At 49.7% G+C, this 21,915-nt stretch overlaps 1 protein-coding gene across 1 annotated transcript; it reads right to left on the reverse strand.

Annotated features, from left to right (window-relative positions):
• Positions 1–2,274: 2,274 nt before the first annotated feature.
• On the reverse strand, positions 2,275–8,004 carry CALHM3 (calcium homeostasis modulator 3). Its single transcript, XM_006216349.3, has 3 exons — positions 7,604–8,004; positions 5,375–5,630; positions 2,275–2,766 (listed from the first exon to the last, which is right to left on the reverse strand). The coding sequence occupies exons 1-3, from the start codon at positions 7,888–7,890 to the stop codon at positions 2,275–2,277; spliced, it is 1,035 nt and encodes a 344-aa protein (XP_006216411.1). The 5' UTR covers positions 7,891–8,004.
• Between the last annotated feature and the right edge of the window lie 13,911 nt (positions 8,005–21,915).

Below are 21,915 nucleotides of genomic sequence, written 5' to 3' on the forward strand. Positions count from 1 at the left end.
ACACTGCCCCTTCCCAGCTCTTTGCCTTTGTTCTTTCTGTTTCCTCCCTGTAGGTGCTCTGCTCCCCCTGCTCCATCTCTCTCTCCACTTGTGAAAACCCTCTCCATCCTTTGAGACCCATTCTAATGAAACCTTCCCCGACCCCCCAGCTTGGATCCATTACTCTCTGTGCGGAATCTCTGCAGCACATGGTTTGCCTCTATCATGTCACTTACACCATATGCTTTGGATTATAATGATTTCTGTACCAACCTCTGTCCCTCCAATAGATAGTGAGCTCCTCGAGGACGGGGTGTATCATCTGTGCATTGTCTCTTCCCTACTCCCTGGCACAGTGCTTTCTATGAAGGAGATGCTCTATAAGTGCTCAGTATAAGAAGGCAAGAATAGTGATTGCAGTTGGCTTTTTACTGGTACAGATGCTGCTTCCCTGCAGCCCAAGGTGGGGTCTCTGAGCCTCCTTTCCCTGGGCTGGGACTTCACCCTTGCTAACTGGGCCATTCCAAAATCTCCCTCCTCCCTCCCTCCCCAATCCCTGCTAACACTTTGCCTAAAGCTTGACCTATCCCAGTAACATTTCCGACATTTGCATGGCCTGATCGCAGCAAGGCAGGAGAGGGGAGGCTGAGCTGCAGGGATTGTCTGGTCTTACAAGATTTCTTGGCAAGCATCCAGGGGAGCAGAGATTGCCTGATACGGAGGGGGCTGGGCTGCAGGGGAGCATCCAGGGGCCCCTGTACTGTCCCCCACTCCCTGAGGACCAGAAAGCATGGGGTGAACCCCAGTCTGTGCATGTTTGTGACCTCCATCTGTGCTGATGGAGGTGATAGCAGGATGTGTGTGTGTGTGTGTGTGTGTGTGTGTGTGTGTGTGTGTGTGTGTGTGTGTGTGTGTGTGTGTGTGTGTGTGTGTGGTAAGTGAGTCATCAAAGAAGGGCAGAGGCCCAGAGGAACTCACAGGCTAGATCCTCCCCCGCTCTTCCTGTTTGGGCTGCCAGAGACTGAGCGGCAGCTTTTTCAGCAAGATGTAACCCTGGTGTTTCAAAGGTCTTTGTTCCTGAGCCGGACCTCACAACCACACTTGGACCAGAGGTTCTAACACACTGAAATTGACAGAATCACCTGGGCTGCTTGTTCAGTGTGGAGATGTCTAGGGCTGCCTGCACCCTAGTTTGCAGATCTGCTTCATACACCACACACCTGGGGAAATCCTCATCAGGGTGCCAGCTTCTTGCCAAGGGCAGTGGCAGGCAGAGACTCCTGAATGCCTGGGGAAGGAGGCAGCCTTAGAAAGAGATGCTGAGCTCAGGGGTCAAGCTGCAGGTGGTGGGGAGAGTGGTGAGTGGAGAGGTGGGGAGGAAGCACCTGCTGGCTGGAGGTGAGCAGAAGGCTGCGTCTTGAAGGAAGCTGCACTAGGCAGGGCTGCTCAGTCTTGGTCGGCTAGCAATAGAATCAGTGGGACTTGGGAAGCTGGGAGCTGGAAGCATCAGGCCTGCAGATAAGCAGCTTTATATTTTCCTTGAGGGGATTTTTCTGTTCATCTGCAGTAATCAGAGGAGGTACTAATCAATACTTTCAAGAGGAACTCAACAAGCAGAGCTTGCTAGAGCTCACTCAGAGAACCAGACAATCTCAAGGGGAGACTAATGTAGTAGCTCAGGGCAGACTCTAGAGCCAGGCCTCCTGGGCTCAAATTCCAGTTCTTACATGCGTGACCTCGGGCAACTTAACTTTTTATGCCTCAGTTTTCTCTTCTAAAAAACGGGGCTAATAATCATCCTACTTGATTAGGTTAAATCATGAAGATTAAATGAGTTATATATGGAAAGAAATTAGAACAATGCCTGGCACATAGTAAGCCCCATGTAAGCATGTGCTGTTGTCATTATTGTTATTTTGAAAGTAGAATCTGGACATAGAGGACCCAGAACCCATGGCAAATCTATTTAGACTCTTGCTACTCAAAGTTTGGTCCACTGACCGGAAGCATCAGTATTACCTGGGAGCTGGTTAGAAACGCAGTCTCAGACCCAGCCCTGAACGCACTGAATCAGAACCTGCATTTAACAAGAGCCCCAGGTGAACAGTGAGCTCACTGAAGTTTATGAAGCACTGCTTTAGAGCACACAGGAGACCCATCAGAAACTTGGCCAGAGATTGGGCTAATTTGGGGAAGGAGGCCAACAAGGGTTAGGCTGCCCTGCATTGGGGGTCCTCACAGCCTGGAAAGCCCCCAGAGCCTTGTCAGCATGGGTGTTTTACACTGCCAGGGTCCCTACACATCAGTGTGCTGGGACAGCCTGGTGTCCAGGGCCACCGTGGGGGAGCGGTGGCTGAGGCCACCCCTCCAGGACCCTGGGGGTGCCAGGAGGTCAAGTGGTGGTTTGCTGGAATACCAGGAGCTCAGGAGGTGGTCCACCTGCTCCCCACTGGAGACTGCGCGCAGGTGGGTCTTCCTGCTTTCGCCGTCCACGTCCTCGAGGGGCGCGGGCATCTGGGGGAGCTCGGGGCTCCTGCCCGCGGAGTCCCGGCGCAGCCCACGCGCCCGCATCTCGCTCTGCATGCTGGCGAAGAAGTGCAGCACGCAGCGGTGCGCGAAGTCCCGCGCATGCTCACAGCACGTCTCGTCGAAGAGCTTCTGCTCCAGGTCCACGTAGTTGCTCCAGTATCTGCGCTGCAGGAAGACTGTCTGGTCAAAGCAGGGCCTCAAGCAGCGGGCCAGGAAGGCCATGATGATCAGCAGCAGGGTGATACTCCAGCCGATCGCCTGAAGGGTGGGCGGGGCACAGGTACTGTACAATGTGGCGAGGCTGATCTAAAGTCTCTCTTCACTTACCCCTCCCATCCTTCCTCACATATATCCATCTTCCTATTTAGTCATCCATCCTACTAACCACCTCTGTCTATCCTGCCCCCCATTCACTGTTCCATCCTTGCATCCATTTCATCTGTCCAACTACTTCTCCACCCATCCAGCCAGCCATCCTCTTATCTGACTAAATATCTATTGCCTTCCTATCAACCAACCTTCCATCTGTCCATCATCCATCATCCTATCAGCCATCTGTCCTCCCATACATTTATGTTCCCATACTCTCATCCTTTCTTCCATTTATTCAGCCATCCATCCACCCGCCATTCATTCCCCCAACCTTTCTCCTGAAGGGAACCAAAATATGTCATCCCAAAACATGCCTCTTTGACATGAAAATTATTTTGAACTGAAGACAATTAAGAAGTTGCAACCATAGAAACAGCTATTTCCACTGTCCCCTTTTCTGCTTGAAGACAGGATGTAAATTCCCCTCTTACTGGGGACAGGCTCTTATCAGCCCAGAGACAGCACCAGAGGACTCTGCAAACAAACCTTACTCCATTAGTTTCCTCCCATATATTTATTTACTTTCCCACAGTTTCCAGCCTTGGAAACATAAAACTGCTTTCCTTCTTCCTTTGTCCTGTTGTTTCTCTACAAAGGTACTGCTCTTTGTTGAAGATGCTATATAAGCCACAGTTCTAAGCCACTGCTTTGTGATACTCTTTCTTTATTTTAGGTTTCTCCTGCATGATGAGCACTGCCCACATTAACAAACTGTTTTCCTCCTGTTAATCTTTCTTTGTTAGAGTCTCAGCCGAAAATTAAGATGGGTAGAGGTCAAGTTTTGCCTCCCCTTACACTCCCATCCATCCATCATCCTTTCATCTTTTTAATCCAGTTCTCATCTGTGCTTACATATGTTTATCCATCCCATCTATGCATCCATCCATCCGTCCTATATCTTGAGGGAGACACTGGGGACTCAGTCTTTGCTCTCTCAGAGCTCATATTTTAGTGGAAGAAACAACAAAATAGGTGAGGACTGGCTAAGTGTCATCTTGAGGGATGTATAGAGGGTCATGGGAATTCAGAGGCGGGACACTCAACCTGAACTTGAGGGCTTAGAGAACAGTGAGGTTGAGGCTGAGACCTGAGAGGTGAGTAACAGTTATGCAGGATCTGAACAGGGAACAGTGTTCCAGGCCAAGAGTGAGGAAAAGTGGAAATATTTCTCTGAGGCTGGAGCCCACACCTGGCCGACTCCTCTCCCTCCCCTCTGCCCATCCAAAGGTACTGTCTCTTTGGGGCTTTGCTTAAGACCAGAGCAACTGTGTGGACCTCTAAACCACAAAGACATATCAGAATCCTTATTTGTAGATATGATTCACAAAGCCCTCTTGCTTGGCCTCTCACAGGATCCTCTCCCCCATCCCCCACCCCAATTTAAAATACTTGTGTGAGTATTTGACTCACGAGGAGCGTTAATATGACTGATCTTTTATAGCTGAGTCAGGACTCAACCCTGGTCTGAGAATTCGAAGCTCTTTCCAAGGAACTAGTGAGAGCTTACAGTGTTTCTGTCCACAGAGACCATTCATGTGAGGGGACAAAACCTCCATTTATTTTGCAGGAGAAACTGAGGCCTAGAGGGGAAGTGACATGGCCAAGGTCATGTCTGAACCAGAATCAAGTGTGTCCTGAGCACTAGTACTTTTTCTACCACACCACAGTCTACATTTGCCACGAGCCCGTCCTGCACCCCCAAAGGGCTGGGTTGTAGCTCCAGTGATGCTCTGCATATAGTGAATTCTTGTAAATACTTTCTGGGGGACACAGTCCAAGCTGGGCTCTGGGAGTGGTGGGGATGCAATCTGGAGTCTGGGCTGGGGGAGGGGCTGGGGTTTGTCTCCAGGATAATGGATTCTGCGCTCTGTGGGGGCCAGGCCTCTAGGGGAGGGCCTGCATTGTAGGGAGATGATTAAGAGAGTTTGGAGGAATGGCACTTCAGATCCCTGCCTGGCCTTATGAACGATGTGACTTCGACCTTGTGAACTAAACTCTCAAAGCCTCAGTTTTCTCATCTGCAAAATGAGGTGATTGCATCCACCTCATAGGGCTGTTTTGAGGGTTAAATGAAGTAATGCATATGAAGTGCTTAGCACCATGCCTGACACATAAGTGCTCAATAAATGGTAATTAGTATTTCTGAGGGGCGGGAAGAATGTTTGTATGGGGTCGGGGGCAGGGCAGGGCAGTATATCTCCAGCATTTTCCTGTCATCCAGCCCGGAGATGGGCCTAGCTGACTTCCAGAGGGTATGGGCACCTGGTCTCCACTCTGGGGTGAGTTAGTGTTGATGGCAAAGTGCCCACTTCCTAAGGCCCAACGCTGTCCTGTGTGTGGATCACGTTCTTGCTCCTCCCAGGGCCCATCTGCCCTGTGATTGTGTCTCTAGAAGTGGGGAGGGGCTCAGGAAACCATTTGCACCTTCTCACCCAGGCCGCTCAGAACGAGTACAGGATATTTTCCAGGGCTGGGAAAGAGGTGCCCAAATTACCTGTGACAGGCACCGCAGGTAGCGAGACACTGCCTTCCGAGCAGGGCTGTCCCTGACCAGCTCATCCTCCTTGCAGGGCACCTTGGCCAGAAAAAGCTGCACCTGGCTGGGGGTCATGTTGGCAAAGTCTAGAAACTTCTCGGGGTCCACGGAGCAGCTGAAGGCACACACAAAGCACTTCCCATCGAGGAGGGCCAGCAGGATCCAGACAAGGGGGGCGGCCAGAGCTCTCTGCAGCACAGAGGAGCACATATACCTGGGAGGAGAGGAAGGGAGGGCTCACAAAGTGCCACCAGAATTCAGCTGCAGCAGGAAGGCTACAGGGGAGCTACAAGGACGGACTTCCCTGGTGGGCTTGGAAATCCTGGGCACAGTTACATCGAAGGAAGGGCTACAGCTCCCATGGCAGAGGTCCCAGCAGCAGAGAGCCAGGAAGAAGCAGGGCTGGGGGCCCCAGGAGTCCCAGGACTGGAACACTGGGGAGCTGGTGTTCTTCCTGCTCTAGGCTTTGGAGTAGAGGCTGTTGGTGGTGCCCTGCCCAGGCCAGAAGCATCTAGAGCTTTGCTCCTATTCATGTGGAGGGCCTGAGGGCCCCTGACTTCGGCATGGCCCTGCCTAGGGCTTCGGAGGTAGAGGCGTCTCGGCTCCCAGAGTGGTAGGCTGGAAGCGCTGGAGGGGTCACAACCCCCAGATCAACCTTCAGCCCGAGAGGGCAGAGCCTGGTGGATAAATACCCTGGCTTCCTGGACCCTCAGTGGGACAATTCTGAGGTGTGCTCTACCCAGTCTCTCAGAGGGTCCCCAGAAGGACTGAGTCCCCGCTGCCTACTTATTATCACATTCTTCCCAGAGCCTGCCCCCGGGGGAGCCTAAACTCAGACATCCCTGCTGGGTGACCCTCCCAGAGGCAGCACCTTAAACACCTCCCTCCAGTGTCTGGGGAGCCCACCCTATGACTGTCCCTCGGTGCCTCTCTTGACCTGCTCCACCTGCCTAGTGGCCCAGATTGGGTGTTGGTCACAGGGCAGGAGCCCAGCGGAGCTGTACCCACCAGATCCCAGGGGAAGAGGTAAGTGGCACGCTGAGTGCGTGTGACCCTCCCTGCGTGGCTGAATCACAGCGAGCACAGAACTCCCCGGGAACACCAAAAGAGGCTGTGCACAGAATGCAGACGTTTTTAGCTTGGATTATATACAGAACATAAGGTGGTGTGTGCTGGGTGGGAGTGGGTGTGTCTGTGCATGGCCTAGCCGGTGGTGAATTATAAATACACTGTGGGCAGGGGCGGCTCCAACGTTTTCTATGTGGGGCAATATAGTTAAAAGGTGGAACCGAGGACTTGTTATGAAGTCACATTACGTGCCCTTGAGAACACCTCAATTGTCCATATCAAAGAATAGTGGAGAGGGGGAGACTGGGTGAGCTAAAACCCACCACCCCCTCCTGCCACTGCCCATGGAGCTAGAGCATTTCGGTATTTTGCCTAAAACACTCAGAGCAGTGGTTCTGGCTTGGGCTGACTTTGAATCTGAGCCTCTTCCTAGCTGTGGAAGCTCAGCCAAGTTACTTAACCTCTCTGCTCCTTAAAAATGGGTCTAATACAGAAGCAGACCGAGGTGGGAATTCAGAGGCCATGCACACGCAGCAGTTGGCACAGAGCTTGGCACTGAGTTGGCCGGGGAACATTGTGAATTATTAAACTCCATCAGCTGATCTTGATACGGGGCACCGACCAGGTACAAGGCTCTGACGACACAGTGATACAGCAGATCGGGTCCTGGCCCTTGAGGAGCTTGCAGGAGAGGGGATACAGCCTCCAAACCAGTGGTGCCTTTCATACATACAGTGTGGCTATGCACGTCATAGGATGGGCCTTCATGCTCATGGGGAGTTATAATCCATGACCAGCCCGTCAGATGTGATCTGGATAATTCTTGGGAATCCTGTGTCATTCATGCGGCTCCAGTACTGGCTGCAGAAAGATCGCAGACAGGAATAGAAATATGTTTCCAGAGTGGAAACTGGCAAATTGGTCTCTGTGAACCAATGATGCTTTGGTATCACTTCCCAGGGGAAAGCAGGGGACATACCTGATAGTGCCTGTGGGAGTGGGGGGGAGCCCTGACAATACTCGTGGGGGTCACGGGTTTGGGGTGCCCCTGGCATTGCCTCTGTGGTTGGGGAAGCCCTTGACAGTGCCCTCGGGTAGCTGGGTAGGGTGGGATCGCACCTGATGATGCCCGGGTCCTTCCTCCGGCGCCCGGTGGGCCGGCGCCACTCCTCAACCATCACCACGGACTGCCGGTTGGCCAGGAGGCCGCAGAGGAAAAGGGCGAGCGGGGGTGTGAGCAGCAGGCCCAGGCCGTAGAGGGCATTGTAGCGCGCCAGGCAGGGGCAGTTGAAGTCGAAGGAGGAGTACAGCTTGACAGTGACTGCGGCCAGCAGCAGGCAGATGCCGTTCATCACGGACTCGGAGCTGGACTGGACGTGCTGGAACAGCATGCGGAATTTATCCATGGCTGCAGCCCGGGTTGGGGGCAGCTGTGGGTGGGAGACACTGAGGTTTCAGCTGCTCTCCAGGTCAATGCCAGGGCACTCTGGGGCAAGCCCGGGGCTGTAAGAGGTTCTTCCTTCTCTTCCAAGAGCCTGAGGGGACAAGGAGAAGGTGATGTCCAGCTCCCAGCCCAGCCTCCCGTGGTCCAGCCAAGGATGTCAGGCAAAGGCAGACTCTCACCACGAAGGACTGTCCCCAGTGCCACTCCCCTCCTCTCTGGGGGAATGAGTCACGGCTCTGTGACCAGCCAGCTCAAAGCACCTCTAGGCAAATGGGCCCCACCCTGTCCCTCCATCCCTCCCCAGTCCATTCCCTTTTCTCTTCAGGGTTTGGACACTGGGGCCAGACAGCTGGTGAGGCTTCCCGTGGGGGACAAGCAAACTGGGTGTGGTGAGGCCATGGTGCTGGTGGAGCCAATTTTATTTTTTGGTCTTGGTTAAAAACATGACTTGACTCAGCTGAGCCCAGGAAGATTTCATGGGGGCTTTCACGCTGGAAGGAACCAGGAGGGGCACCTTACCCTGCCTGAAGGCTTCCTGGAGGAGAGGCCTCTTGCAGAGCATTTAAACCATGTTTCAGTATTTGCCAGGGTTGAGGAAGGGAAGGCCTTCCAGACAAAGGGTACCACGTGGGCAAGGGCATGAAGGTGAGGAGCAGCCAGGTGTGGGTCAGCAGTTTGGGGTTGCTTGAATGTGGTGTTAGGGCATGTCGAAGGGGTCAGGAGGGCTCAGCGGGTGCCTGCAACCTTCTCCATTTTACTCAGCTGCCCTCCAGTTCTGACCACTAACTGGCCCAGGGCTCCCTAAAACACAGCTCCCACTATACCACTCCTCTGCTCAAGTGTGACCGGGGCCCCCTCAGCCTCCTTACCTCAGCATTCAAGGCCCTCCTAACTGTACCCAGATGTGTCCTCCCACCTCCATGACTTTGCTGACACCATCCTCCTTGGAGAACCCCGTCCAACCCCCTGCCCTTCCAGAGGCAACTCAGGTGCTGCCCTTGCACCAAGCCACCCCTGGTGACCTCAGCTCATCTACCTCCCACTTGGCCCTTGGAAAGGCTGCCTGAGTTTGCTGCTCCTCTCTCCCAGCTGTGGGAGTGGGTCTCCCAGCTGGGACGGGACCTGCACCTGCTGGTTCCTGCAACCTCTAGCTGGGTGCTAAGCACGCCACAAGGTTGGCAGATGTTTGTTCTCTGTGACGTTGATGCTCAGACCCCCTTTTTTCATCTCTAGCTCTGTCCTCTCTGCCCTACTTCTTGACCTGCACCTGCCTCCCTGTCTGTTCCTAGCAAGCAAACGGGATGTAGTTCCGGCTCTTATCTCTCCATGTCTCTCACTCATCTGTCCCTCCCTCTGTCTCCAACTCTACCTTTCTCTGTGTGTGCAGCTCTCTGTGACCCTCAGCATGTCTTTCTGTGTGTTTCTCTGTCTCTGTCCCTCTCTCTGTGCTGTGGCCTCTTCCTGTCTGTCTTTCCCTCTTCCTCGCCTGCTGCCCATCTAGTAGCACCCCTGTCTTATTACTGGCCCCTAGTCCTGACACTGGCAGCCTGACTTGGAGAGAGGAGTAGAGGCAGCTACAGGAGCCCAGGGCTGTATTCCTGGAGTCACAGATCCATGGGCCTTGGCCTGGAGTATGCGCTGGGGGTGAGGCATCCAGACCCCAACTACTCGGGCTCTTCCTCGGTCTTCACCCCTCAGGCTCCCTCGCTCCCAGCACCCGGCTACCCCTGAGTAAAGAAGAACCTCAGGAACTGGGATGGCCTTGAACCCACTGACCCCTGCTCCACCCAGCCTGCACCAGTGGGCATCTGGATCTCCCAAGGATGCCTTTAGTTAAATTCCTAATCAGCCCTTCCTCAGCCCCTGGGTCCTCATGGCCATGAGTGCAGCTTCCCGCCAGCCCCCTGCAGCACGTGAGTAAGCATCCTCCTGACTCCGTCCCGGGAGGCCCAGCACCGCCTTCCGTCTCCGCGTAGCCCGCCGGGGCTGCGGCAGCTGCACTCACCACCCTTCCTCCCATATTATCAAACAACTTTTAGAAAATGGGAATATCTCCATTTTTTTCTGATTAAACACACCATCATGAAAATTTTAAAAACAGACCAAGAAAGTGTCCCCATCACTGCAAGCCATCCCCACTACCAGTCTCCCTGTCACTGCATCTGTGTGTGACCTTCCAGACTTGTTGCAGCCCAGCATGGACACGTGCGGGCTGGCCCACCTGGGACCCCTTGGGAGATTCCCGGGAAGCACCGCGAGTGAAGCTCTGGGTGCCGCTAGCCAGGAGCACCAGGCTGCCCATGAGACTTCCCCTCTGAGGCGGGTCTCTTTCTTCTCTTAACCCTCCTGACAGAGGGCTCACTGTGTCTTGATTTCAGCTTCTCTGGAGGACGACAGCCCAGCAGCTCAAAGGACCCATGGGACCTGCAAAATGAATTTTGTGTAGTTCACTTAGCCTGTATTTTAAGTCAGACCATCTCCAATGTGTCCTGCAAACTTCACAAGTGTCTGTGCAATCTGTACCTCCAACGAGGCAGCAAGGAACAGAAGCCCCAGTCTTCATTATTATGTGTGTTTTACCTCATTTGTATGGTAGTCCAGGCCCTGTGAGACAGGATGACCTGAGTAGGGGAAACGGGGAGGGACTGGGACAGGGCGGGAGAGCCGTCAGAGGCAGCGAGTGTGACTCTGAGGAGGAGAGCGTGGGGCGGCCAAGCCCCTACAGCATCCTGGGCTCCAGACTAGCAGACAACTGCCACCAAATGCAGCTCCTGGAGAGGCTGAGTGTCATGTTCCAGGTCACACGGCCTGGTGGGGACAGAGCCAGGAAGCCGGATCCTCCTGTGCCTTCTAGCCCTGGTCACACTCTAGGCCGCTGACAGAAAAGGGAACTGTCCCGGCCACGGCCAAGCTTCTCAGACCTGAACCACAGGGCTGAGCCCTGAGCAGGGAGGGGAGGGTGTTGGGCTGGAAGTGTCTGAGCACCCCTCTCTCCCATTCTAGTCTCAGGGAGGGGAGGGCGGCCATCAGGCCCCCAGCTGCCTCTTCTTGGGAGTTTCCAAAAAAGAATGAACAGAGTTTCTGGGTGAACACTGCAGGAAACTGGGACAAGGTCTCTCCCAGGCCAGCCTGCTCACAGCTCCAACCTCTGAGAGGCAAGACAGAGCTCCCAGGTCTGCCTGGGCCAGGCCCCACAGGGGAGCCGCTTGCTGTGGGACTGCACTGGCCCTTGCTAGGTATTGACTGGAAAACGCTCAAGAAAAGAAAAAGGCAAGAAGGTAGTCACAACTTAAAGGGATATTACCTCTCAGGGTGAGCTTGACATTAAAAAAGTCTGTATTTTCTAAATTGTCTACTTCATAATAATGATTTTCTAAATTTCCCAATAAAAATCATAAAATATATTACTGGGAAAACTCAAAGGGATTAAAGGACAAGGCAAAAGGGCCCGGGATCATCTTTTGTTACCTTGGAGCCCAGGTCTGCTGAACTAGGAGAGGCAGAAATGCAGCAAAAATAGGAGAAAGACTGGTTTTACTCATGTGTGTGAAAAGATATTAACTTGTAGATCTGCAACAGGATAAGGTCTTAGACTAGATTTTCTCAACTCTCTACCCCACCCCAAGGCTCTTCAGAAGAGTTCTTCAAGATCTTTTAATTCTGGGAAATTTTTTAAAAGTTAGATTTTCATTTTAATGATGACAAATCTGTTTAGCAGTTTTAAACATGTGTTCACTTGCAGTTGAAAGATCTTTATAGGACAAGCCTTTGGTTTCTTTTCTTTTCAAATCTTGGGGGCCTTCTGGATTATTTCCTTCAAAAGGAATCTGGGTATTATTTGAGAAACATTGGTTTGACTATTCTTGACGTGTCAGTGATGGAGAGGGCTCTTGGGGCCAGGTGGCCCCCTACTGGTGGAGTCGGGGTGTCTGATGTATGCATGACATGTGTGGGGTGTGTGTACATGTGTGTGTGTCTTCAGAAATACAGGTGTGGCTGTATTTCTTCTTTCTGTGTTGGGAGCACGCTCTCCCCCGAGGTTTCCTTTGAAAGGAAGATATTGGATGCATGTCCCACTTCTCCCTCAGGCCTGGAAGGCTCTTGTTCCCTGTGTCCAGCAGAGCAGCGGTGCCCTGTCCTTGTGAGACCTGGTTCTCTTCTACCCCGGTGCCAGAGGCCACCACAGGATCAGGGTCACAGGCCTTTCTGGTCTGTCTCAGGCAGACCTGGATGAAAGCAATGTGGCATTTCTGTGGGCTCCTCTCTGGTGACTATGTCGAACCACGTGGCCCCTGAGGGCCTGCAAAGGGAATGAAAAAGAAAGGGGGACTCCGACAGTGGCTTTGGAACAATTGCTTAACCATTGGGGAAAAAAAAACCTTAACGTGAATCTCTACCTCATTCTTGAGATCAAAATTCACCCCAATCGCTCAAAGATTTAAATATAAAAATCAAAACCATAAAAACTCTACAAGAAAATATAGGTGAATTTATTCATAATCAGAGGCTAGGGAAGAGCTTTGTGAACAGAGTACAGAATTCATTAGCTGTGAAGGAGAGGATGGATAAAGTGAGCCTCGTATCTTCTGTGGGCAAAATACCAATAAGCGAAGTAAAAATAACAGACTGAAAAAAGGCATTTGCCACGCACATGTCACACAAAGGCCCATTTTCCTTAATATGCAGAGGAATCATACATGTCAGTAAAAAAGATGAACAGTGGGCAAAAGATGTCAACAGGCTAATCACAGGAAAGGAAAGACAAGTGGCCAACAATCCTGCAAAGATTCTAGTCCTCGTTATAATTAAATATGAATCTGAACAACCAGGTGCCTTTTTAAAATTACCAAGTTGTTAGAAACTAAAAGATTGACAATATCCAATGCGGGTTTGGGGAAACAGCCACTTTTATACGCTGATGGTTGGAGTACAAATTTGTATGGATTTTCCTAGAACAATTTGGCAAAACGTATTTAAAGCAAAAATTTAAATATACACGCCCTTTGACCTAACACCTAGCTTTGTATTTGCCCTATGGATAGATTTTTTGCAGAAATATAAGTGAAAAAGATGTTCATTATAGCTTTGTTTTAATGGCAATAAAACTGGAAAGAACCTAAATTTCATTAACAGGGGATGTTTAATAATTTGTGTTGAAATAAATTATGGCCCAGCCATAAAATGTTATCTATGCAGCCACTGAAAGAATGAAGCAGATCTGTGTGTTCATATGAAAAGACTTCTAATAGATTCTGATAAATTTTTTAAAAAGAAGTTTAGTGTACTATGCATAGTATAATCCTTTCTAAGTAAAAATGGTGTAATTTTGGTATTGTGCATATACTTTTTGCTGGAAGGATACACAAGAAATGTAGACAGTTACTACCATTGGTTGTCGTGGAAGGGGAACTTTTATTTTCTTTTCATTTGATACCTTTCTGTGATGTTTGACTTTTCAAACAATGAGTATGTATGAATTTAATTTTCAACAGATCAGCAGAAGAATTCTGGGCAGTAGACTGATGGATTTTTAAAATATGTTTCCATATGTAGACAGATAAATGTTATTTTTAAAAAATAGGATTGAAATATATGGCTGACACAAAATAAAATAACCGAATTCAAACCTTAACATTCTTCCACACTTTAATTTTTGTTCTTTGCCCCACAGGTTACAGAATGTGGAACAATTTCCTTAGTTCACACTGCATTTCAAACTCCTTTTCTCAGAAGAAAAAAAAAAGGTTAAGTCTGATTTTATAATATATATTTTCACCTTTTTAAAACACAGGACTAACAGTCTATAAAATGGATTTTCTGACCAAACTGAAGTTGTTTGCAGACCCTGTGAGGTGGTTTTCCAGTGTGGAGATCCTGCCAGCAGTGGCATCAGACACTAGATGTTAAGCCAAATGCAGAGGCTTGAGGACAAAAACAGGTGGGTTGCTCTGGGGAGAGGGGCATCCATCCAGCTGGGATCTAACATCAATGTTAGAGTGATTCTGGGGGGTCTCCTTTTCCTTGTTGCCTACACCCACAAACTCATGGGACTCCTGAGACACATAGGGAGGGCCCTGGGCCAGAAGTGGCAAGTCCCAGCTCTGAGGGTAATCGGGTACTTGAGGGCCAAGCTGGGAAGTGCTGCTGATACTGGCCACACCCCCTCACACTCTGGCCACTAAGCAACAGCTATTTACTGGGCATCTGCAGTGCCCACAGCCAGGTGCTCTACTGGTGCTGGGCATACACAGGTGCCCACATCAGGTACCAGACGCAGCCAGAGGGGCAGCTCAACGTGAGCTGGGGTGCTCTGAAGAGGACCTTAACTTGTCTTAAGTTTGGGGACAGTCTCTTGGTCCTGGGAGAATGTCTGTTGGTGGGTTAGACCTTCTTTGGTCGAGCCACCGTGGTGGGGAGGGCTTATCAGCCAAAGAGCCAATCTCTGGGTGAAAGGTGAGAAAGTGACCTCAATGAAGCAAACATGCCCGGAGAGTAACATCTGGGTGGCTGAAGAGTAAGGCTAATTACCTCATGGGCATATTTTCTTCATAACGAAGTAGTTAATGGAAGCAATAAGGATACATTTTGCCCCTAAAACCTTCTTCACATTTTGAAAGAGGGAAAGAGCGACCTGTAAATATTTCAAAGTTATTTTGATTGATTTGAGGGCTTTCTCCCCAAAAGTTTGCCAGACAAGAATTCTAATGAAGTTCTAGCGCTACCTAGTGGTGGCTGGAGAGAGAACTTAAGAGGATGGGGCGGGAGGAGATGGTGGGACACACAAGGTTGCTCTTTCTGAGAGGAGATGTTCCACAGGCTATTCTCATTGAAATGAGAGGCCCCCTGAGGCACCTTTGGGTGTAGGTCCAGACAGGCGAGTGCCTCTGGGACCTCTCTTGGGAAAGGAGGATAGAAGTGAGAGGCTAGACTGGCAGCAATAAGGGAGAAACGTCTGTTTTGTATTCTGGGTCTAGGGATGAAGGGCATTTGAACGGATTGAAGCCTGTTGACTTATTGGAAATGTGTCTCCTAACTCCTGTTTGTCCTTCACCTTTTACCGTCAAGGGGTTTTAAATTTTTATGTAGCCATATTTATCATACTTTTCTTTTATGAGTCTCTGATCTTTGTGGCATTCTTAGAAAAGATTTCCTGCCAAGTAAAGGTCATTTAAAATGAGAGAAAGAAGATGCTGGGGTAACATCCACTTTGAGCATTTTTCTTTGATTTCAGTTTTGTTGTATTTAAATCTATTTCATGTTCATTAGTGGCTATGTGCTTCCTGGCTGACTTTCAGAGAGCTGAGCCAAAGCCCCCCGTGAGTGTTAAGTGTCTCTACAGTAGAAGGGAGTTGGTTCAGGAACTCAGTGAGGACATCTCCCCTGGTGTCTTCCTCAGGCTGGCACCTGAAGGAATCCCATCCTGGGCAGGCGTAATATTGCAGGGATTGGGACTCAGGCTATCCTAGGGCTGAACCTCAGTGCTTCACCTATCAGCTTCTAGGCAAGTATCTTAGCTTTCTTGAGCCTCAGGATTTTCATTTGTAAAATGGGGTGGCTGCTGCTGCTAATAGTAGTAGTAGTAGTAGTAGTAGTAGTAATACCTACTTCACAGCATTGCTACCAGGCTTAAATGAATTAATACAGATAAAGTACTTAGACCATGGCATGGTACACATGACTTTGTGCTCCATAAATATCACCTGTCAGAATTACCTGAACCAGAGTGCTGGGATGGGTCAAGGGATGCTAGACTCCTTTGAAATCACTAATCAAGTTTCCCAGACAGGGATACATGCGATACACATGGTCCTCTTTCCGGCATTGGACATTTTGGTTCTGTTTTTTTGCAATGATATCCACCTGTCCTTTTATTTATTTTTTTTGGAGGGGGGAGGTAATTAGGTTTATTTATTGAATTTTTTTAAATGGATGCACTGGGGATTGAACCCCAGGACCTTGTGTATGCTAAGCATGTGCTCTACCACTGAGCTATACCCTCCCCCACTCCACCTGTCCTTTTAGATGCAGCCTTAAGAATGCTTGACCTCAGGCCCGGATTTTAACCATGGGCACTACTGGCCCAGGATTTAGGTCTATGGACTTCCTAAGGGTCTGCTTATGACTGGAAAAAAAACATAACTGGCTCCAAAGTATGAAAGGAAAATTTCGAAACCAAAATTCATAAATGTTTATTAATTGTCTATAAAACTTTATGTTGCGCCAACTTCATTAATCTTTAAATGAGTACTCATAAATATTTCATTATATTTGAACACAATTATAGGTTTTTTTTTTCACTTGGCAAGAAATCCAAACATGCATGATTGTTTAAAAATACAACCAACTGTAAATGCAATGCATTCCTTGTAGTCCAATGATTTCAGAGCCAAATTTATAAAAAATCCTTTCAAAAAGTTTAAGACAGGAAAACTGTTTAATGTGGAATGTAGTATATTTTAGCATGTTTGAGCTTGTAGGGTTGGGCTCCAAAGACGAGAGTTTGGAGGTCTGTGGAGATCCTACAGTTGGTCCTGGGCCTAGGGGCTGCCTCCCAGAGGGCAAGTCTGTCTGAGGAGCAGAGCTTCCCCGTCCCTGCACAGCCACCTCCTCCCCCACCTTCCAATGTGACTGGCCCTGCCTGGATGGCAGCTTGCACTGGCCTGGCCGTATGTAGTGTCCAGCTTTCCCCAGGAAAACCTGCGGGCATTCTCAAAACATTAGCCTCTTACCTGTCCATGCCCACAGTTTCCCAAAGTGTGATCAATTAATGACCTGCATCAGAGTCTCCTGAGCCAGAATCTCTTGAGGTGAGGCCTGGGAATCTTCATTTTATTAGACTGTCTTCCACTTCCCCTCCCCCTGTAGATGATTCTGGTGGGTGCTCAGCTTGAGACTCATCAGTCCAGAGTGTGTGTGTATGTGTGTGTGTTTGTACCCCAGGAGGTGGGCAAGATGATCCATTTTAAACATAGATTTTAGGGGGTGTGGGTATAGCTCAATGGTAGAGTGCATGCTTAGCATGCACAAGGTCCTGGGTTCGATCCTCAGTATCTCAATTAAAAAATAAAATAAAAAATAGACCTTATTTTTTACAGCAGTTTTAGGCTCACAGCAAAACTGAGTGGAAGATAGAGATTTCCTGTGTACTGTCTTACCCCGCACATGTGTAGTCTCCCCGTTATGAATACCCTCCACCTGAGTGTACATTTGATAAACCTACATTGACCCATCATTATGCCCCCAGAGCGCAGAGTTTACATTAGGGTTCGCTCCTGGTGGTGTACATTCTATGGGTTTGGACAAATGTGTAATGTCATGTATCCAATTATGGTATCATACAGAGTATTTTCACAGTCTTAAGAATCCTTTGTGTTCCACCTATTTGTCCTTCCCTTCCCCCAGCACTTGCCAACCACTGATCTTTTTACTGTCTCCATAGTTTTACCTTTCACACAATATGTGGCCTTTTCAGATTGACTTCTTCCACTTAGTAATATGCATTTAAGATTCCTTCATGTCTTCTCATGGCAACATAGCTCATTTCTTTTTAGCACTGAATCATATTCCACTGTCTGGATGTACCACAATTTATCCATTCAATACCTACTGAAGAACATCTTGGCTGCCTCCAAGTTTTGGCAATTATGAATAAAGCTGATATAAACATCGATGTGCAGGTTTTTGTGTGGACCCAAGTTTTCAACTCCTTTGGGTAAACACCAAGGAGTGCAATTGCTGCATCGTATGGTAAGAGATTGTTTCATTTTGTAAGAAAGCACCAAAGTGTCTATCAAGGTTGCTGTACTGTTTTGTATTCCTACCAGCAATGAGTAAGAGTTCTCATTGCTCCACATCCTTGCCAGCATTTGGTGTTGTCAGTGTTCTGGCTTTTGGCCCTTCTAATAGTTGTGCAGTGGCATCATTGTTTTGATTTGCATTTCCCTGATGACATACAGCATGGAGCATCTTTTCATATGCTTATTTGCTGTCTGTATATTTTCTTTGGTGAAGTGTCTATTAAGATCTTTGGCGCATTCTAAAAATCGGATTGTTTTATTGTTGAGTTTTAAGTGTTCTTTATGTATTTTGGATAACAGGCTTGTATCAGACACGGCTTTTGCAAATATTTTCTCCCAGTATGTGGTTTGTCTTTTTATTCTCTTGACAGTGTCTTTTGCAGAGCATATGGCTTACTTTTAATGAAGTCCAGCTTATCAGTTATTTCTTTCATGGTTTATGCCTTTAGGTTGTATTTAAAAAGTCATCCCCAAACCCAAGGCCATCTAGATTTTCTCCTATGTTATCTTCTAGGAGTTTTATAGTTTTGCATTTTACCTTTAGGTCTGTGATCCATTCTGAGTTAATTTTTGTGGGGCGGATATAAGGTTTGTGTCTAGATTCATTTTTTTGCATGTGGATGTCCAGTTGTTCATCTACCTTAGCTCCATTGTACTGCTTTTGCTCCTTTGTCAAAGATCAGTTGACTATGTTCATGTGAGTCCATTTCTGGGCTCAGTATTCTGTTCCAGTGATCTAGTTGTCTGTTCTTTCACTAATACCACATTGTCTCGATTACTGTAGCTTTATAGTAAATCTTGAAGTCAGGTAGTGTCAGTCCTCCAACTTTGTTCTTTTCCTTCAACATTGTGCTGGTTATTCTGGCTCCTTTACCTCTCCGTGTACACTTTCAGACCAGCTTGTCAACATCCACAAAACAGCTTGCTGGGATTTTGATTGGGATGCATTGGATCTATGGATCAGGTTGGGAAGAACTGACATCTTGACACTATTGGGACCTACTAGCGTGTTCAGCCCTAAACTTAGCCCTGGGAGGTGGGAAACTGGACTGGAGTACACAAAAAGCACAGGACGGGCTCCCCCGTGTTTCTAGCAAGGGAAGTGCACCTTCCACAGTGCCAGGCATACAGGTAACGCTCAATAAACGGTCACTGGGGCAATTAGTGGAAGCTGAGTCCCAGAGCACCAGGGAACGGGCAGTAGGTGCCCATTCCATGCTAGGAGAGTTAGCACAGACCTTTCTCCTTCAGGGGAAAGACCTGGCCTCAGGGAAAATTTTGTGGGAAAAGTACTGTTGAGAAGGGAACTGGCCAGAAAGGCTGGTCTGAGCAAGGCTCTTGGGTTTACTGGGTGGCTGTATTGATAGGTTAATTCACTTATTTGATTATTAATTGATTCGTTGAATAAATATTTATTGAGAATCTGCTATGTTTCACGCACTCAGGAATCTCCCCTTCTAACATGTCCAAGCCGCCCCCAACAGTGCAGGCAGGACAACTTCTGTATATGTTTCTGATGGCCTGATGACTATGGGCTGGGCCCTGGAGGATGGTAGAGGAGTCCTGTATCTTAGCCAGGGGTGGCTGTGGCCGTTTCCCATTTTAAGGTTAGTTTCTCAGCAGGGAGGGAAGTGTCTGGCTGTTGACTAAGGTGGTCTCAAGTTTGGTGACTCTGGCTTGGTCTGGACGAGCCCCTCTTGCCTGCCTGGTAGGGGACCATCCCTGGGGCTGGTTCTGGGCTCAGCATCCAGGGGCTCAGGGAAGGAAGGAAGGAGGCTCTCACTCAAATATTTTATTATTTTATTAACATGGAGACTCTTCAAGACTTGAACTGATCCGGGAGCTGTGGAGAGTGAGAAAGAAGGGGAGGAGAGAGATGAGCCAGTGGGAGGAGACAGGGGAAGAGCAAAAAGAGCAGAGAGCCAGCAGGAGAGAGAGTGAAGCAGAGAAGGACAGGGAGAAGGAGAGAAAGACAAAAGGAGGGAGGAATAGAGGGAGGGGGTGAGGAAGGGGGAGACAGAAAGGAAGCAGCCAGAAGGAAGAGAAACAAAGGAGAGAGAAGGGGAGACTGGGGGCCAGAGGGGCTGCTGAAGGAGCCCTGGTCCCATCCTGGGTCCCCGCCTGGGGTCCTCCCTCTCCTGTGCGTTGGTGTGAGCACTCACGCCACCCACACAGACACACGTATACACGCAGGCAAATACACAGGCACTGACATCCACCCCCATGGAAACCGCTTTCAGAATTTACACTGCTGGGGAGGAGGGGTTGCCACGGTGACAGGTGCTGGAGCACCACCTTATGGGTATTAATAGCTTCCATGGAAGCCACCGAAACAGTGACTTCATCCAGCTTAGTTCTCTCTGGCAGGTTCCTTCTCCACCCTCCCTCCATGATTGGGACTGGAAAGGGCCCTCGGGGCTGCACAGGCCACTTCCCTGCCTCTTGGAAGCTGTCTTGGTGAAGGATGGCTTGAATGTCGGAGATTCTACCCAATGTCCAGAGGGAGAAGGGTGCTGTGGTTCTTTGATCCTCTGAGCTGAGTTTAACTACCACCCCTGCCAGGAAAGGGTTTCTGTGTGACCCCTCAGAGGGGTCACTCTCAGCTTCCCTGGGTCCTATGCAGCCACACCTACCTCCATTAGGTCCCTGCCTGGCCAGAGACTCACAGAGAGTTGACACTTGACAGTGGCATCCCCTCCCACAGCACAGAACTCCTCAGGAAAGCTAGGACCAGGCTAGGGAGGTGATGTCGGGTACAAGATTGCAGAGGCTTACTCTCAGGTTCAGGGTTGGCATTGCACGATCCTGAGAGCGAGCGCTTTACAGCTCACACGAGGGAGGCCTCGCTTGCCTTATCCCAATCCTGGCCCTGTTGACACTCCCATTATACACTCAAGTCCCTTGCATCAGGGGAAGTTTCTGTCTTGCCCTCAGTTCCCTGCTTTGGTCCCTAATGCCTCTCACCTTCCTGAAGGGCTTTCCAGGATGAGGCTGCCCTGAGCTGCAGAGCTTCTGGACTCCTCAGGCAGGCACCAGTGTCTGGTCCCTTCATTTTCCCTGTCCTTTGATCTTCTCCATCTCTCCCTGGCTTTTCCCACAGCCCAGGTTTAGACCACAAGGGGCCTGTGACATCCCTACCATCCTACCTTTGAGGCTTCACCCCCAACCCCCGCCCCATCCCCTGGCCTATGCCGCAGACCCTCCTCCTGGGGAAGGGAGGGAGGGGACCTTACGAAGAGCCCAAACCTCCCCCCAGCGACTGTCTGCAAATCCTACCAAGGACCTTGCCTCTACACACACTCCTGAAGGATAAGTCTCGTCTATACACAGTCTGCAGATTTATTCTGATGCCAGCAGCAGCTCACAGTGACGTCATTCCAGCAGACTTTGCGGGCTATATGAGTGCATGTGAGAGAGTGTGTGCTTGTGTAGCAATGAGTGTGGGAGAGAGTGGAGAGGTGTGCGTGCAAATGTGTGAGTGTGCTGCCACTTAGCGCCCATGGACTTCTGATGTGGAGTCATGGGTTGAGAGTGAGCCTCGGGGAGCTACTCCCATAAATAAGACAGCACCCCTGACCTGTCCTGGCCATTCTGCAGCTGGCAGGGCATGTGATCCTGGGCATCTAAGAGGTCGGAGGTGGGGGTGGGGGTGGGGGCTGTCTTTCCCTCCAGACCCCAGAGAGCAGCTGTCAAGGATATTTCTAGCTCGCCTGGAGTCCCAGACATTTTAAGATGTGACGCCTACAATGGGGTGGGGGTGGGGGGCCAGGGAGGGGAAAGAGAGAGGTTTAGAGGCTTTCCTCCCAGGGCTCTTGGTGGAGTTCTGCTGGCAGGCAGGAGGATTCATCCATTCCACAAGCATTTTTGGACAATCCATCATGTGCCAGGCACTCTCCCAGGGGCTAGGGACATCACGATGAACAGAGTTGACTGGCTCTTTCCCCTCATAGAGCTTACATTCTAGTGGGGGAGGCAGAACATAAACGAGGAGGAATGGCTACTTTCGAACTAAGTCAAGATAACACAGAGTAATGAGATGGAAAGTGACAGAGTGGTGGAGGTTCTCTAGTTGGGGCAGTCAGGGAAGCTCAGGAAGTGACACATGAACTGTGCCTGAATAATGAGGAGCCAGTTACATGGAGACTTGAGGAAAGAACCTTCCGGAAGAGGATGGATGAAATGCCCAATGG

Source organism: Vicugna pacos, chromosome 11 (genome assembly GCF_048564905.1).
Source record: "Vicugna pacos chromosome 11, VicPac4, whole genome shotgun sequence".
In the NCBI taxonomy this organism is placed as follows: domain Eukaryota; kingdom Metazoa; phylum Chordata; class Mammalia; order Artiodactyla; family Camelidae; genus Vicugna; species Vicugna pacos.

Coding starts and splice junctions, on each gene's coding strand:
- CALHM3 (XM_006216349.3), bottom strand. CDS start 7,890: ATGGATAAATTCCGCATGCTGTTCCAGCACGTCCAGTCCAGCTCCGAG. Junction 5,631..7,603: donor AAGGACCCGGGCATCATCAG/GTGCGATCCCAC, acceptor CTCTCCTCCCAG/GTATATGTGCTCCTCTGTGC. Junction 2,767..5,374: donor ACCTGCGGTGCCTGTCACAG/GTAATTTGGGCA, acceptor CCCACCCTTCAG/GCGATCGGCTGGAGTATCAC.